This window comes from Homarus americanus, unplaced genomic scaffold (assembly GCF_018991925.1).
Source record: "Homarus americanus isolate GMGI-L3 unplaced genomic scaffold, GMGI_Hamer_2.0 scaffold8226, whole genome shotgun sequence".
Taxonomy (NCBI): Eukaryota; Metazoa; Arthropoda; class Malacostraca; order Decapoda; family Nephropidae; genus Homarus; species Homarus americanus.
In genome coordinates, this window is record NW_024717620.1 from 837,881 (window position 1) to 855,050 (window position 17,170).

Genomic DNA, 17,170 nt, shown 5'->3' on the forward strand with positions numbered 1-17,170 from the left:
GTACTGTATATTGTACAGTACTAGTAAATGTGAGGGATAAATAAAAAATATGGGACACAAGACAGCGAGCCGAGCTCCCCCATTTCGTTCCTGGAATTTTTCCGGATATTGGGAAAAGTTTCCGAGTCTAAACTAGGCATCTCGCACGGACAGACACGATCGCACATCCCTGGAATGAATCTGGGTGCCGGTGAAAGTTTTCCATAGTCTTGGAGAGTAAACTACACATGTCATCTCCCCACGGACAAACACTCTCCAATTGCATTTAGACAACGGGCACAAGCAAAATTATTTACGGCTAGCGAAAAAGTGTATAAACCTTTATTCAGAGTCTGTCTCTGTTCTAATATTGTTATATAGATGAATTAGGTATCATAATGATCTTTAATAAAATCTCTACAATACTGTTCCAATAAAAGATCGTTTAACAAAATATTTCAGCATGGTATAATGATGGGGAGTCAATTCTTTTATTGAAAAACTTGAGAAATGTTGATACCGGAGTCTATGAAATCAATTTTAATTAAGTTAGTAACACCATTATTTTTAGCAAAATAATCCTGAATACTCTGTAGTTTATCTAAAAGTTTGGTTAAATAAATACATTAAAAAAATAAATAAAAATCTATATGAACGGGTGTGTGAGGCATGAATGTTCCTGTGAGCCAGAGCTAAGACAGTGGAATTTTCCATCATTTCAGTATTTAAACGACGTATAACGCAAGGCTCTATTTATTTACACAAACACCTCTGTACATGTACAATATATTGTAAATTAACAAAATAATGTATACTACTGTACTATACTGTACTCACCAGCAGATGCTGCCATCTTGAGCCTACAGTTGAGTCTGGATTTAAGCGGTTTTTGTTTACGCGTTTGGTCATTTACGCGGCACCTTGCCAGAATGAAATGTTTTAATTACGCGGTAAATTTCATCATTTACGCGGGTGAATTATAATTTGTTTATTTACTGATGATATATATGTTTTTAGCTCATAAAATATATAATTTACATTGCTGGAATCCTTACAAGATGGTAATCATTTTAAATATAAACATCTTAAAATTTGCATTAGACATACAAATTTTAGATGTAATTTAAGGAGATGATGAAAATGAGCAAAAATTTTATCATTTGTGCAAAATATATGACGTTTACATTCAAAATATTCCCTGTCCTGCAAGGAATCCAGCAATATCAATTATATTATCCTAACTTTAGTCTGAGGTATTATTTATTACTAAAAATGTAAATATACTGTTTTTCCCCAAACCATTTCTCTGGTAGGGATGGAAGGTGGGGGGGGTAGGGAGGGAGGGAGGGACCCAGCAGCGTGGGAAGAGGGGGGGAGCGGAGGTGGGGTATTTTGATTGACAGATAGTGTCTGGGTGAAGTATAATTTGTTTATTTACTGAAGAAATTTGTTTTTAGCTCATAAAATTCATACAAATTACCCGGCCAGAATATAATTTACATTGCTGGAATTCTTACAAGATGGTGATCATTTTAAATATAAACATCCTAAAATTTGCATTAGACATACAAATTTTTTATGTAATTTAATTAGATGATGAAAATGAGCAAAAATTTTATCTTTTGTGCAAAATATAACGTTAACATTCAAAATATTCCGTCCTGCAAGGAATCCAGCAATGTCAATTATATTATCCTAACTTTAGTCTGAGGTATTATTTATTACTATACCTTAAAACCTAGTGTTTTCACCCACACATTTCTCAGAGAGGGAGGAGCCAGTGAGCATGGGAAGGGGGGGGGGGGTAGTTGATTCCATTATTTGAATGGACATTAACCTGGCGACTGTATTTCTCTTAAATATTAATTGAGTGTGCATACCATCATAAAATTAAGATGTTATTTTTACTACAACGTAGGTATTGTGTCGGAAAAAGTGTAGTTGGGGGTCGGCCCAGTCTCTATTTCAATTAATCCCATGTTTTGTTATTTCATTTACGCGTTTCTCGTTTTACGCGGACCTCCACGGGTTCAATTGACCGCGTAAATGCAGACTCTACTGTATATCTAAATATATACTGTATATAAATTATGGGTTCTTTCTTTCATACACTACAATAAATGAAAAATAACTCTGAATACTGTAAGCACATCATAAATGTGATCCACTTCATCTCCACTGAAAGTGAAAGTGGTTCCCTATACCCAACCACATAATCTTCACTACAGTACATAACAGCTGTGGCCTTGAGATGGCTATGCATGTTGCCACTGATTCATGGGATGAAACTGGCAAAGTTGTGGGAAAATCATTTCAGTATTCTAATGTGACTTAGAAATAATGGAAATATAATATAAAACTATAAAAAAGATAAATGAAGGGCATGAGTGTGACCAGTCCAGTATTCTCTGTGGGAGGTGAATGTATGTGTGGATATATCATGCTCTCCCAAAAGTGACGTCACAGCCATACGTCTCTCAACTCGGTTGGCTGTCTGAACTCCCCCAACTCTCGACATCATCCATAGGATGCTATTGTATTTTATGATGTGCTATATATTATTTTCACTGCTAATTATAGCATTTTTGTCCATTTCTGGGGGGATGCATAATACAGAATAATGAAGGACTGGAACCTATATTCTTTTACTCACTGTTAAATCTACCTATGACAACGTAGTTTATGAGATTAAAATGAATTACGTGAACGTATCCACTTCATTGCCCGAGGTATACTGTACACATCCACGTCATCTTACACTGCACATGGCCGTCAATGCCACATACATACGTACGTCAGGACTCGGGAACCTTCAAGAATCTTTTTTTGCTGCTCTGAAAGCTTCTAGAATCAAGAATCTTACCTACATCTATTAACACTTTCAATATAAAACAATGGAGTTTACTGAAAGTTTATCAGAAGTATGATTATTTTACTTGAACAAATTTATTATGAACTTAAATAAGCCAAGATGTGTTAGTGTAATATGCTGGCTGTTGTTTTGAACAGTTGTGCCTCCCTGCTGATACGGACGCCTGAGTAACGACATAGTTGTGGCTTAATTAGTCCAGTACTCGGGGTTTTACTGTAGTCAATATGTGCTCTCAGAAACTATGCTAAATATTGGTGAGGGCAGAGAATCATAGAACTTGGAGTCCATTTTTAAAGGAAAATTACTGTTCCTTGCAATTATGTAAAGTGAATTTCCATTGTCACTTACTATGTGCTTCAATGTACTTGGTTATATAAAACCTCTCAGTGTAAGCCTTCAAGGACACGATATTGACACCTAACATGCCAGTAGTTTCCCCCAATGAATATCTCCATTGCATCATCGCAATTCCTTTAATTGACTATTTGGTATGTGAACTCAAAACTTGTTTCTCACTAGGTCAACAACAAGCTCTTCTGGGGCTCTCTCTTATTTATCTTTATTGATGAATGACTCAGAATGGAGGAATAAAGGTTCTGAAGTACAAAGAGTCAGTGATCTTCCTTCACCAGAGTGTCTTGAAACAGCTGAAATGGAATGCTTGGGAGTGTGACCTGCCCAACAGCCTGACAGCTACATTCAGGCAAACCTCCCTTTTATTCTACCCCAACATATATATTATCCTGCAAGTCAGTGCAACCTTACCAGTCACTTCATGTGAGTGTTCCTTCAGTCAAGTGAGGAATCCCCAAAGTTACTTGCGCTCTACAGTAAAACAAGACACATTACATGGTCTCTCCTTGTTGAATGTTTATAGAAACATAAACATTTGCATAAATAAAGTGATCACTAGCTTTGCTAGAGCTCATCCAAGGTAGAGTAATGGTGAGTATGCACTATATATACAGTGCTGCACTGTACTGTATTAATCAAATTTTCTTTAACAATAATAAGGTCTTGTGCATATTCTGTAATTACTGTACTGTACTAATAAAACACCAACACATTGTTTTCTGTACAGTATTATTAAAGTTTTATCCTGTCCTATTAAACACAATTGTTTAATTACTATACTGGTAGTTTGAATTAAAAGTTTACGTAAACCAAAGATACACTCGATGGTCCAACTGTGCCCTCTACACTACCCTGTCTGGGTCCATTACAGACTCAGGATCAGTGGTGTCAGCAAATGGTTAAGATCCATTTAATGAGTCTTGTACATTTACTGTGATTTTTCACTTGTTAAACTTAGTAAAGCTCTGTACAGTACATGACCAGTGATACCCAGCATAAAAGAAGACCAGAGGTAAACCATTAATTTAGAGGTAAAAACTGATGAGCTAAAAATGGTGTGATGATGGAGAATTGAGCTGTGGATGTTGGCAGAGTGATCAGTTACCCCGGTGATAATGCTAATGTTGATAAAATAAGAGAAAACTGTACACTTAAAGTGTAACTTCATTAACCCTCCGAGCGCTATCAATGACTTTAAGGATTTTATTCGGGATAACGTCATAAGATTCTATTTAGCTGAAGGGAACCCTTAGCAATCAGTGTTAACCCTCTGGTGACAAAGCCTCACGGTCTTCACCGCAAATAGAGTTTACAATTTCACCTCCTTGCGGTCTTTTGACGCAGGTTGCGATGGTAACAGGAACCATTTTCCATTTTATTAAACACTGTGTAGAGATATCAGACCCAAATTGCACCCTTATAGATGCATCTGCCAGCCCATAATGCTAGTTGGAGGAACTTAGGTGGTTGATAGGACTGTTCTAGCATTCTGCTTATGGATGGGATGCTCTCAGTGTGAGATACGGCCAAGCGGGGGGTTTGGGCCAGCACAGGACACTAACATAGAAAGACCATGAGAGGGTTAACTGTTGATAGAATAACATAAAGCAGAGATATTAAAAACATTTTATAATATATTTTTGGGTGTTAAATTATATTTTTTCTTCAAATTTTGACCAAAAGATGACCCCAAGGAATGTAAGTTGATTTTTTGTTATGAATTCAAGGGTAAAAATAATGTTAAATTTACTTTGTTTGACTCAACGTCATATTTGCCAGTACACTGGACCCTTGCTTTATGCTCATTCACTATATGTGAATTTACGTTGATACTGGCGACCCATTTCTACCCATAATGCATTTTATGCAGAAAAGATTCCCTATTAAGCATTCTGTAGAAGATATGGTGCACTAGTTTTATTTTATATTATATTATATTACATTATATTACTGTATATTATATTATATTATATTATATTACAGTATATTTATTTCTAAGCCACATTAGAGTATTTTAATGATTATTCTACAACATTTATAACACTAATGCTTCAAAAAAGGTTGTGAAATGTGGCACAGTGTGTGTGCGTGTGTACTGTACTGTATGTGACGTCATGGGACGTGGCTGGAGTGGTGAGTCAGCCACTACACACGCTTTCACTTTCCACACAAACACTAATGCTCTTCATATGTCTTAATTTATAGTTTTATATTAAATTATCTTCATTTCTAACCAACATTAGAGTATTGTTATAATTTTTTCACAACCTTTATAGCATTTCTGTTGACTTTTAGTAGTTGTAGAACATATTCTAATTTTCCCCATAAGATTAATTATTCACTATATGTGGATTCCCATTATGCTGTGTTGTCACAGAACACAGCCATAGCATAAAGCGAGGGTCAGGTGTAATGTATCCCTGGTGTAAACAGAGGATTTACTGTAATAGGGAAGGCAATACATTAAAACCTTTTACAGCAGATGTTCACTTTCACAATACTGTACTGTACTGTACTACAGTATAATGTACTGTACAATAATGTAAGGTATTGCACTGTACTGGAACACCCAACACTTCAATAACAAAAAAATGCATACAAATGAGTATAAATTTTAAGAGAATATTCTTCTTACTTAGTTCTTATAGCAATCTTAGGACAACTCAAATCCTGTATTACTAGTAATAGCATAACGTAATTTGTCTCTGAGAGTACTTTTCCGCTGGTAATTTGGCAGTTTAAGAAGATTAAAGCAAGTGGATGACGTAGGAAGGCGGTTCACAGGATCACGTTTACGTATGGCAAAGAAGCCTCGGATGACGCTGCCAATGGTGTCACCTGAGGAAACACAAATTAAAGTTAAATATTCTACTAGCTGGAAGATTCTATACTTGTTTATCCAACCCCGATAAAATGTTCTAGATGTTTACAAAATCCCTTGAAGTTTATTTTGTTTCTTGTAGAGTGCGAGTGGAAAAAGTGAACCATAACACACAAACAGACAACTGGCAAGGGTAAGTCTTGCATCATGTTCAATGTATGATTTTAAGACACTGAAAAATGCTCTCCATAATAATTTTTTTTTCAATTTTACCAGCAAGTCTAAAGAAATTTCACAAGGTTCATGGAAAGGAATAAAATGCTGTGAAAAAATACATGGAATACACAGTAGTTACATCCAAGAGGCTGGAGACAACCAGACATCCTCTAGTGGACAGACAGTACTTACTAACTCTCTACCCACACAGTCTACAGAAGTGTTTTCCCAGGCCCTACAATATACAATAATATAGAACAGGCCAGGTTAACACTCTCACTGTCCAGATGGTGACACTCACACACTAATGTCCAGATGGTAACACTCTCACACACCACTGTCCAGATGGTAACACTCTCACACACCACTGTCCAGATGGTAACACTCTCACACACCACTGTCCAGATGGTAACACTCTCACACACCACTGTCCAGATGGTAACACTCTCACACACCACTGTCCAGATGGTAACACTCACCACTGTCCATGGTAACTCACACACCACTGTCCAGATGGTAACACTCACACACCATGTCCAGATGGTAACACACACACCACTGTCCAGATGGTAACACTCTCACACTCCACTGTCCAGATGGTAACACTCACACACCACTGTCCAGATGGTAACACTCTCACACACCAATGTCCAGATGGTAACACTCTCACACACCAATGTCCAGATGGTAACACTCTCACACACCACTGTCCAGATGGTAACACTCACACTCCACTGTCCAGATGGTAACACTCTCACACACCAATGTCCAGATGGTAACACTCTCACACACCACTGTCCAGATGGCAACACTCTCACACACCACTGTCCAGATGGTAACACTCTCACACACCACTGTCCAGATGGTAACACTCTCACACACCAATGTCCAGATGGTAACACACACACTGTCCAGATGGTAACACTCTCACACACCACTGTCCAGATGGTAACACTCTCACACACCACTGTCCAGATGGTAACACTCTCACACACCACTGTCCAGATGGTAACACTCTCACACACCTGTCAGATGGTAACACTCACACACCACTGTCCAGATGGTAACACTCTCACACACCAATGTCCAGATGGTAACACTCTCACACACCAATGTCCAGATGGTAACACTCTCACACACCACTGTCCAGATGGAAACACACTCACACACCAATGTCCAGATGGTAACACTCTCACACACCAATGTCCAGATGATAACACTCTCACACACCACTGTCCAGATGGTAACACACTCACACACCACTGTCCAGATGGTAACACTCTCACACACCAATGTCCAGATGGTAACACTCTCACACACCACTGTCCAGATGGTAACACACTCACACACCAATGTCCAGATGGTAACACTCTCACACTCCAGTGTCCAGATGGTAACACTCTCACACTCCACTGTCCAGATGGTAACACTCTCACACACCAATGTCCAGATGGTAACACACTCACACACCAATGTCCAGATGGTAACACTCTCACACTCCAGTGTCCAGATGGCAACACTCTCACACACCACTGTCCAGATGGTAACACTCTCACACTCCACTGTCCAGATGGTAACACTCTCACACACCAATGTCCAGATGGCAACACTCTCACACACCACTGTCCAGATGTCACACTCCACTGTCCAGATGGTAACACTCACACACACCAATGTCCAGATGGTAACACTCTCACACACCAATGTCCAGATGGTAACACTCTCACACACCACTGTCCAGATGGAAACACACTCACACACCAATGTCCAGATGGTAACACTCTCACACACCAATGTCCAGATGATAACACTCTCACACACCACTGTCCAGATGGTAACACACTCACACACCACTGTCCAGATGGTAACACTCTCACACACCAATGTCCAGATGGTAACACTCTCACACACCACTGTCCAGATGGTAACACACTCACACACCAATGTCCAGATGGTAACACTCTCACACTCCAGTGTCCAGATGGTAACACTCTCACACTCCACTGTCCAGATGGTAGACCACACCAATGTCCAGATGGTAACACACTCCACACCAATGTCCAGATGGTAACACTCTCACACTCCAGTGTCCAGATGGCAACACTCTCACACACCACTGTCCAGATGGTAACACTCTCACACTCCACTGTCCAGATGGTAACACTCTCACACACCAATGTCAGATGGTACAACACACCAGTGTCCTCTGGCCAGATGGTACAACACACCAGTGTCCTCTGGCCAGATGGTACAACACACCAGTGTCCTCTGGCCAGATGGTGCAACACACCAGTGTCCTGGCCAGATGGTACAGCACACCAGTGTCCTCTGGCCAGATGGTACAACACACCAGTGTCCTCTGGCCAGGTGGTAACACACCAGTGTCCACTGGCCAGGTGGTACAGCACACAGTGTCCTCTGGCCAGATGGTACAACACACCAGTGTCCTCTGCCAGATGGTAGCACACTGTGCGTCCTCTGCACAGATGGTACAACACACCAGTGTCCCTGGCCAGATGGTTCAACATTACCAGTGCGTCCTCTGGCCAGATGGTACAACACACCAGTGTCCTCTGGCCAGATGGTACAACACACCAGTGTCCTCTGGCCAGATGGTACAACACACCAGTGTCCTCTGGCCAGATGGTACAACACACCAGTGTCCTCTGGCCAGATGGTACAACACACCAGTGTCCTCTGGCCAGATGGTACAGCACACCAGTGTCCTCTGGCCAGATGGTACAACACACCAGTGTCCTCTGGCCAGATGGTACAACACACCAGTGTCCTCTGGCCAGATGGTACAACACACCAGTGTCCTCTGGCCAGATGGTACAACACACCAGTGTCCTCTGGCCAGATGGTACAGCACACCAGTGTCCTCTGGCCAGATGGGTACAACACACCAGTGTCCTCTGGCCAGATGGTACAACACACCAGTGTCCTCTGGCCAGATGGTACAACACACCAGTGTCCTTGGCCAGATGGTACAACACACCAGATGGTCCACCAGATGGTACAACACACCAGTGTCCTCTGGCCAGATGGTACAACACATCAGTGTCCTCTGGCCAGATGGTACAGCACACCAGTGTCCTCTGGCCAGATGGTACAACACACCAGTGTCCTCTGGTCAGATGGTACAACACACCAGTGTCCTCTGGCCAGATGGTACAACACACCAGTGTCCTCTGGCCAGATGGTACAACACACCAGTGTCCTCTGGCCAGATGGTACAACACACCAGTGTCCTCTGGCCAGATGGTACAACACACCAGTGTCCTCTGGCCAGATGGTACAACACACCAGTGTCCTCTGGCCAGATGGTACAACACACCAGTGTCCTCTGGCCAGATGGTACAACACACCAGTGTCCTCTGGCCAGATGGTACAACACACCAGTGTCCTCTATGGCAACACACCAGTGTCCTCTGGCCAGATGGTACAACACATCAGTGTCCTCTGGCCAGATGGTACAACACACCAGTGTCCTCTGGCCAGATGGTACAGCACACCAGTGTCCTCTGGCCAGATGGTACAACACACCAGTGTCCTCTGGCCAGATGGTACAACACACCAGTGTCCTCTGGCCAGATGGTACAACACATCAGTGTCCTCTGTCCAGATGGTACAACACACCAGTGTCCTCTGGCCAGATGGTACAGCACACCAGTGTCCTCTGGCCAGATGGTACAACACAGTGATCATAATCAGTTAAGACAATATAGCTGTGAGCTCCATACATTACCTGTGTCTTCATCATCTCCAACTTCAACACAGCGGATAGAAAATGGAGGTTCTAAGTGTGTAAATCCTAAGAGTGGCGGCTTAGAGCAACTCGTCACAAACTGGAAAAGAACAAAACTATTTTCAATTAAACTCTACACTGTTATCATATCATAATCATTTCCCTTTATGACGGTGGGTCCATCATGTATGACTGTACAGTATTTTGCACATAATGTAAGAATGCATACTAGGTCTGACAACTGTTATCCTTTATGGTGTTATCAAGGAGACCCAGTACAGTATCTGTACCTGTGTTCATCTCTTACTTTTATATGAAGGGAAGCTCATGTGTTTAGTTTGATCTCATGTCAGAGTAATAAAGAAAATATGCTAAAATAAACACTTTTGTTCTTGCTCCCCAAATTATAAATTTTGTTTTGTATCATTTTTTGTAAGAATGATCTCAGTTTTATAGTGCAAGTCTTTAGGAACATTTATTTAATTTTAAAATGTTACATTTATAAAGGTTTTCCAGGAAGTGTGTACCTGGATCATCTTTATTTGTCATGACCCCAAGTAACAAGTTGTCAAATACTGCACAGTACAACACTTTATTCTTGTGTGTGGTATGATACTTTATATTTACTCTCTTCTAACAATTAAACAACAGATGTCATCAACTGCTAGTACAGTACAGTAATTCTGTCGGGTACTGTACTTGAAGGCTGAAGAGTTTGGGATGAGAATAGTGGGATGGTGTGAGTATCCCTGCAGTTCTGAGTACAGTACACATTAACTGTTCTTAATGATGTTATATATATGTATGTTTAAATGCTGCCTTTATTGAATATATATATTATATATTATGTTACTTCTTACCAAAGTCAGAAAGTGTTTAGGCTTGTGTAAACACGAAATGTGTTAGGCACGCTGTAACCAAGAACACAAAAAAAACGCCCAGCCAGACCGACCATGTGCTTGTCATTCTCCCATTAAATAATGCAAGATACTACACTGGCGACGAGGATGGGATTCACAAAGTGTTGGTGAAGTCCTTGAAGAGAGGATAGTGACCACTGAAGGGAAGGCTACTCTGAACCTGGAGAATTTAAGTGAAGAAAGCAACCATGGCTGGAGTCAGTGGATACATTGGATGAGTGGGGGAGTGATGCAGACAAGGAAGATTTCACATCATATTGTGAGAGAATGGACTTCTTCTTTCTGGCAAATGAAATAATGGACGACGGTGGTGATGCTCAGAAGAAGAAAGCCCTTCAAGAGAAAAGGAAAGCAATCTTTTTGACAGAGGTAGGAGCTAATGTTTATTCTACTCTGGTCAATCTGCTTACTCCAGACAAACCCAAGGACTCCTCACTGATTCAGATTACCAAGATTCTGAAGCACATTTTGATCCTGCTCCACTTGAGATCGCTGAAAGTTACAGATTTGGCACCAGAGATAGAGGTAAAGATGAATCAGTAAGTAATTATATAGTAGCTTTGAAGAAGTTATCCATTCACTGTAACTTTGGACAGTTCTTGAACCAAGCTCTAAGAGACAGATTTGTAAAAGGCCTGAATTATGAAAAAATACAGAATAAGTTAATGAACACCACTAACTTTTGAAAGTGCATGTCAGATAGCTACAGGCATGGAATTGGCCGAGAAAAACCCAAGAGAATTTGTTCCCAATGTTGGTAGTGAAACAGTTGGCAGTAGTGGCTCAGTGTGTAAAGTAACTGTAGCTAAAAGGAATAAGTATACCACAAACCAAGTAACACATGCTGATTTAAAATGTAAGAGGTGCCGAGGGAAACATGAAAGCTTTCAGTGTAAGTTTAAGAATTCAAAATGTTACAACTATCAACGTATTGGACATATTGCTCCTGCCTGTAGAAGTGATAAAGGTAGAGTATATGCCGTTGAAGGTGGAGAGAAGGAAATGAAAAACAGTATTCATGAGAGTGTTAGTAATTTTGGATCTGATAATGATGAGAGTGCCCATGTGTTTACTATTTACACCAGTCGTGAAGAGAAAGTTAAACATAGGTATAATGTGGACTTGTGTATTAATGACACACCTGTAACCATGGAAATGGATACTGCAGCTGATTTCTCCATAATGAGTAAAGATATGTATGAGAAACTACTTGCGCATGTGCCTTTAGAAGACTCAGGTGTCAAGTTGAGAACTTATACTGGAGAGATTTTGAACACAGAAGGTAAATTAGAGTGTGAGGTAAAGTACAAAAATCAGAAATTAAAGTTGCCATTAATTATAGCTAGTTATGTGAATAGACCAACTTTGTTAGGTAAGAACAGGTTGTGTGAACTTGAGATGGACTGGAAGGAGATATTTAGTGTTAGAATGTGTAACAGTATTCCAGGTGTTGAGAAATTGCTTGAAAAATACAAGATTTTATTTGTTAAGGGACAGGATGGTATAAAGGGTTATGAAGCTCATATCACCATTGACAAAGATGTTACACCCATATATGCTAAGTCCAGACCTGTTCCTTATGCATTGAAAGGTGAGGTTGAGAAGGAATTAGACAGACTTGTGAGTGAGAGAATTATTGTGAAAACCGCCAAGAGCAATTGGGCTGCTCCAATAGTAATTGTACCTAAAGCTGATAAATCTGTTAGACTATGTGGTGATTATAAAGTTACCATTAATCTAGCTGTTGAGGATGAGCAATATCCCTTACCCACATCTCAAGATTTGTTTGCTGCACTAACAGGTGGAACCATTTTCACCAAGTTAGACTAGTCCCAGGCATATGCTCAGGTCTGTGTGTATGCTGAAAGTCAACAGTACCTTACCATCAACACTCATAAAGGATTGTATAAGTTCAAAAGGTTGCCTTATGGTGTTAAAAGTGCACCAAAGTTATTTCAGTGCATCATGGACAAAATTCTTGTGGGTCTTCCCAATGTGTTATGCTTTCAGGATGATGTCCTTATTGTTGACAGTGACATCCAAAATCATGTCAAAACCCTAGCCACAGTATTCGAAAGATTGTTGGCACACAATGTGAGGCTCAACACGAGCAAATGTTCATTCCTAGCTAAAGAAGTAACTTATCTTGGCTACAAAGTCAATGCAGAAGGGCTGAGACCTGTAGAAGATAAAGTAAGAGCCATAGTAAATTTACCTGCTCCAAAAAATGTCAGTGAATTGAAAGCTTTCCTAGGTATGATACAGTATTATTCAAGGTTCTTGAGTGGACTTTCATCAGTTTTAGCCCCTCTGCATGAACTATTAAAGAAAGGGATACCATGGAAATGGAACAGTGCAACTCAGAAGTCATTTGAAGATCGTAAAGCTGCTCTGTCTAGTACAGGTTGACAATCCCTTTTCCGAAATCCTTGGGGCTAAAGACATTTCGCATTTCGGAATTTTTCGGTTTTCAGAATGGCTACCTGGGCACAAGTCGCTGACCCATATTGGGGCGTGGGTGGCGAAAATATAATAAAAATTATAGTAATAATAACAATTCATAGGTCTAGGTCGTGTTTCTCACTTTTGATCTTTTTTTTCATTCTTGTATTTCTTTATTATTATTAATATTCTATTATTACTGTATTAGTGTTATTATTATTATTATTAGTAATTTTACTATATTTTATTATTATTATTATTACTATTATTATTATTATTATTATTGTTATCATTATTATTTTATTTTGGTGCATTTTTTATTAAAATTTGTACAGGTCGTACCTCTCTAGTCCGGCATTCTGTGGTCCGGAAACTCCCGTGGTCCGGAATGACTTTAGTTTGTCCAATAGGTAGATAGGCAGCTCTTTTTTTTTTTTTTTTTTTTTTTTTTTTTTTTTTTTTTTTTTTTTTTTTTTTTTACTTATCTGAATTATTATTATTATTACAGGAGTATTAAATTTTTGCCCCTCAGGCCCCAATGTGGGTCAGTGACCTATGCCCGGGTGGGCTAATCCCCTTAAAAAAAAAAAAGCCGCGGGAAATTAAGGTTTGTTTACATCCGGCAGTTCGGCTGCTCTCTCTCTCTCTCTCTGCTTGTCTATACAGAGTACAACATTTAACCCTTCAATATATATTAGCAGTAAATAAGTGTTGCTTTCATATTCTTATGTAGAGTAATGACGATATATTTTCACATGTGCGCACTTACATACGAGCAGTCTCACTTTTTTTTTTACCATTAATGGTTAGCTACTTATATTGATCCATTTATTAACATTAAATAACATTACTTAAAACAACCATATTAATTTTACTACAGCTACAGCCAAGGTCTTATTTTCTTCAGTTTTATATATAGAACCAGTCAGTCACTGGTTTTGTAATCAACAAAAACAATGCTGTCTCGTCTCCTCGTATGTTTTAATATTCTACGTATTATTAATGAATTGTATTGCTCATTTTGCACACATAAACATTAATTCATTAAAAAAGACATTCAGTAATAAACAATAATGAATCTTTTGTACATAAGAGAAATGACGCTGTTTACACGATTATGCCCGTCGTCTGCACGTTGGCGGGCCGTTCAAACCCGTCGAAATTCAAGTTTCCGCCGTCAAAATTTTTATTTATTTATTTTTTTGTGTGTTCCAATAAAATACGTTAAGAATTAAAAACTCGCGAAATTTGAGAAGCTACTATACGACATTTAGCCCTTCAATATGTCTTCAAAGAGACCATGATGCAGAGAAAGTGGTGCTAGTGCTTCCAAGCATAAGCACAAGTCACTATCTATCCAGGAAAAGTGTGAATTTCCATGGTCCGGCACCGGTCAGGTCCCGAGGTTGCCGGACTAGAGAGGTACAACCTGTATTTACTATGAATAATTATTATAATTATTACTATTACATTTTCGCCCGCCAGGCCCCGATGTGTGTCAGTGATCTATGCCCGGGTGGGCTAATCCCTGTTTAAAAAAAAAAAAATGACCACAAATATTTTTTTCGCTTTTTAGAGCTTTTCGGTTTTTGGAATTTTGGATAAAGAGTTGTCAACCTATACTGATGTTTTGGTCCACTATGATACCAGTAGAACACTAAAGCTTGCCTGTGATTCATCGGGCTATGGATTAGGTGCTGTCATAAGTCACATAATGGATAACGGTGAAGAAAAAGACCCATTGCATATGCCTCGTGAACTCTTACCCAAAGCGAGAAAAATTATGCACAAATAGAGAAAGAGGCTTTGTCTATCATATTTGGAGTAAAGAAATTTCACCAGTATCTATATGGGAGGAATTTTGTTTTAATAACTGATCACAAGCCTCTCTTGGCAATTTTGGGTCCTAAATTACCTGTTCCTACACTTGCTGCAGCAAGAATGCAGAGATGGGCTTTGATATTGTCGGCATATGACTATGAGATACAGTACAGACGTTCAGATGATCATTCCTATGCAGATGCTTTGTCAAGATTGCCATGTAGTGGATCAAATGATGGAGTGGAGCCTAAGGTTTATGCTGTAACCATGATAGCAGAAGATTTTCCAGTCACCTCCGGAATGATTGCTCATGAAACTAGGAAAGATGTTGTATTAGGAAGAGTCCTGGAGTATACACTAAATGGATGGCCAGAGATTTGTCCATCCTTAAACTTTCAACCGTATCATTTAAGGAGATGTCAATTATCAGTAGAACAGGGATGTGTGTTGTGGGGTATGAGGGTGTTAATTCCACAGTGTTTTAGAGGGCAAATTTTGAATGAACTGCATTTTGAACATCCAGGTATATGTGCTATGAAAGCACTGGCCAGAAGTTTTGTGTGGTGGCCTAAACTGGATGGTGAAATAGAAATGATGGTACGTGAGTGCTCTGTTTGTCAGAATGTTAGGAGTATGCCACCCAGCACCTTTGAAAACCTGGAAATGGCCTACCCGTCCCTTCCAAAGAGTACACATTGACTTCTGTGATAAGGGAACAGACAAATTTCTTGTATTAATTGATAGTCATTCAAAGTGGATTGATGTTAAGCACATGTACAGTACTAATGCTGGTAGCACCATTGATGAATTAAGATTAATATTTGCTGAACATGGAATACCAGAATAGGTAGTTTCTGACAATGGTCCTCCATTCCAATCATCAGAGTTTAAAAACTTCATGAGACTCAACGGTGTAAAACATGTACTGACCCCACCCTATCACCCTGCCTCTAATGGTGCAGCTGAGAGATCAGTTAGAATTGTAAAGGAAGCACTTTCCAAGCAGGTAATTCAAGGAACTGTAAGAAAATCAATGAAACACAGACTAGCAAATTTCTTACTCAGATACAGAACCACGCCACATAGTGTGACAGGATGTACTCCTGCAGAGTTAATGGTGAAGAGACAGTTGAGAACAAGATTAAGTTTAGTTAAGCCAAGTCTGTTTGAAGTTGTAGAGAGAAAACAAGCTCAACAAAAAATGTATCATGATAAGAGTTCCAGTGAAAGAGCGTTCATGGTAAATGATAGGGTGAGAGTTAGGAACATGGCTAAAGGTTATGGTACTGTACATGCAAAGTGGATAACTGGAGTCATTGACAAGGTATGTGGATCTAAGACATATTTAGTGAAATGTGGTAACTCTTTGAGATCTGTTCATGTGGATCACATCATTCAGGCACATGACGAGATGAATGTAGCACCAGGACATGATGGTAAACTTGACACAGTTGCAGATGATCATCATGATGATGATGATGATGTCAAAGATGATGTTTCCCAGCATCCACTCACTGTGTCAACTGATTGTAGTGATGATATGTCTGTCACTGATAATGCACAGAGTGCAAGTGAAACCCCTGTAAAATTTGATGGAGGGAATAGTCCTAGAAGATCAAACAGAGTTAGGAGACCTGTAATTAAATTAGACCTGTAATTAAATTAGACCTCTAATTAACTGAATTGTGAACAGGCCTTTCAAAACTGTTTAGTAAGGAAGTTATATTTGTTGTGTTCTATTCCCTTCTTCCCTGCCATATGTAATTCTGTAAGTTTTGTTTATTTAGGATTTGTAGCAGCCATGCTCTCTTTTGAAAGGGAGAAATAGTGTTATATATAAGTATGTTTATATGCTGCCTTTATTGAATATATACACATTATATATTATGTTACTTCTTACCAAAGTCAGAAAGTGTTTAGGCTTGTGTAAACACGAAATGTGTTAGGCACGCTGTAACCAAGAACACAAAAAAACACCCAGCCAGACCGACCATGTG

The 17,170-nt window shown here is 39.5% G+C and overlaps 1 protein-coding gene across 1 annotated transcript in view; it reads right to left on the reverse strand.

Annotated features, from left to right (window-relative positions):
• Positions 1-1,964: 1,964 nt before the first annotated feature.
• The window catches only part of LOC121858936 (ubiquitin-protein ligase E3B-like), a gene marked incomplete in the record, with an annotated part of 72,377 nt that continues 57,171 nt past the window's right edge, over positions 1,965-17,170 (reverse strand). The window contains 2 exon segments of the mRNA XM_042355590.1: positions 1,965-6,043; positions 9,991-10,090. Coding sequence (XP_042211524.1) covers positions 5,859-6,043; positions 9,991-10,090 — 285 coding nt within the window.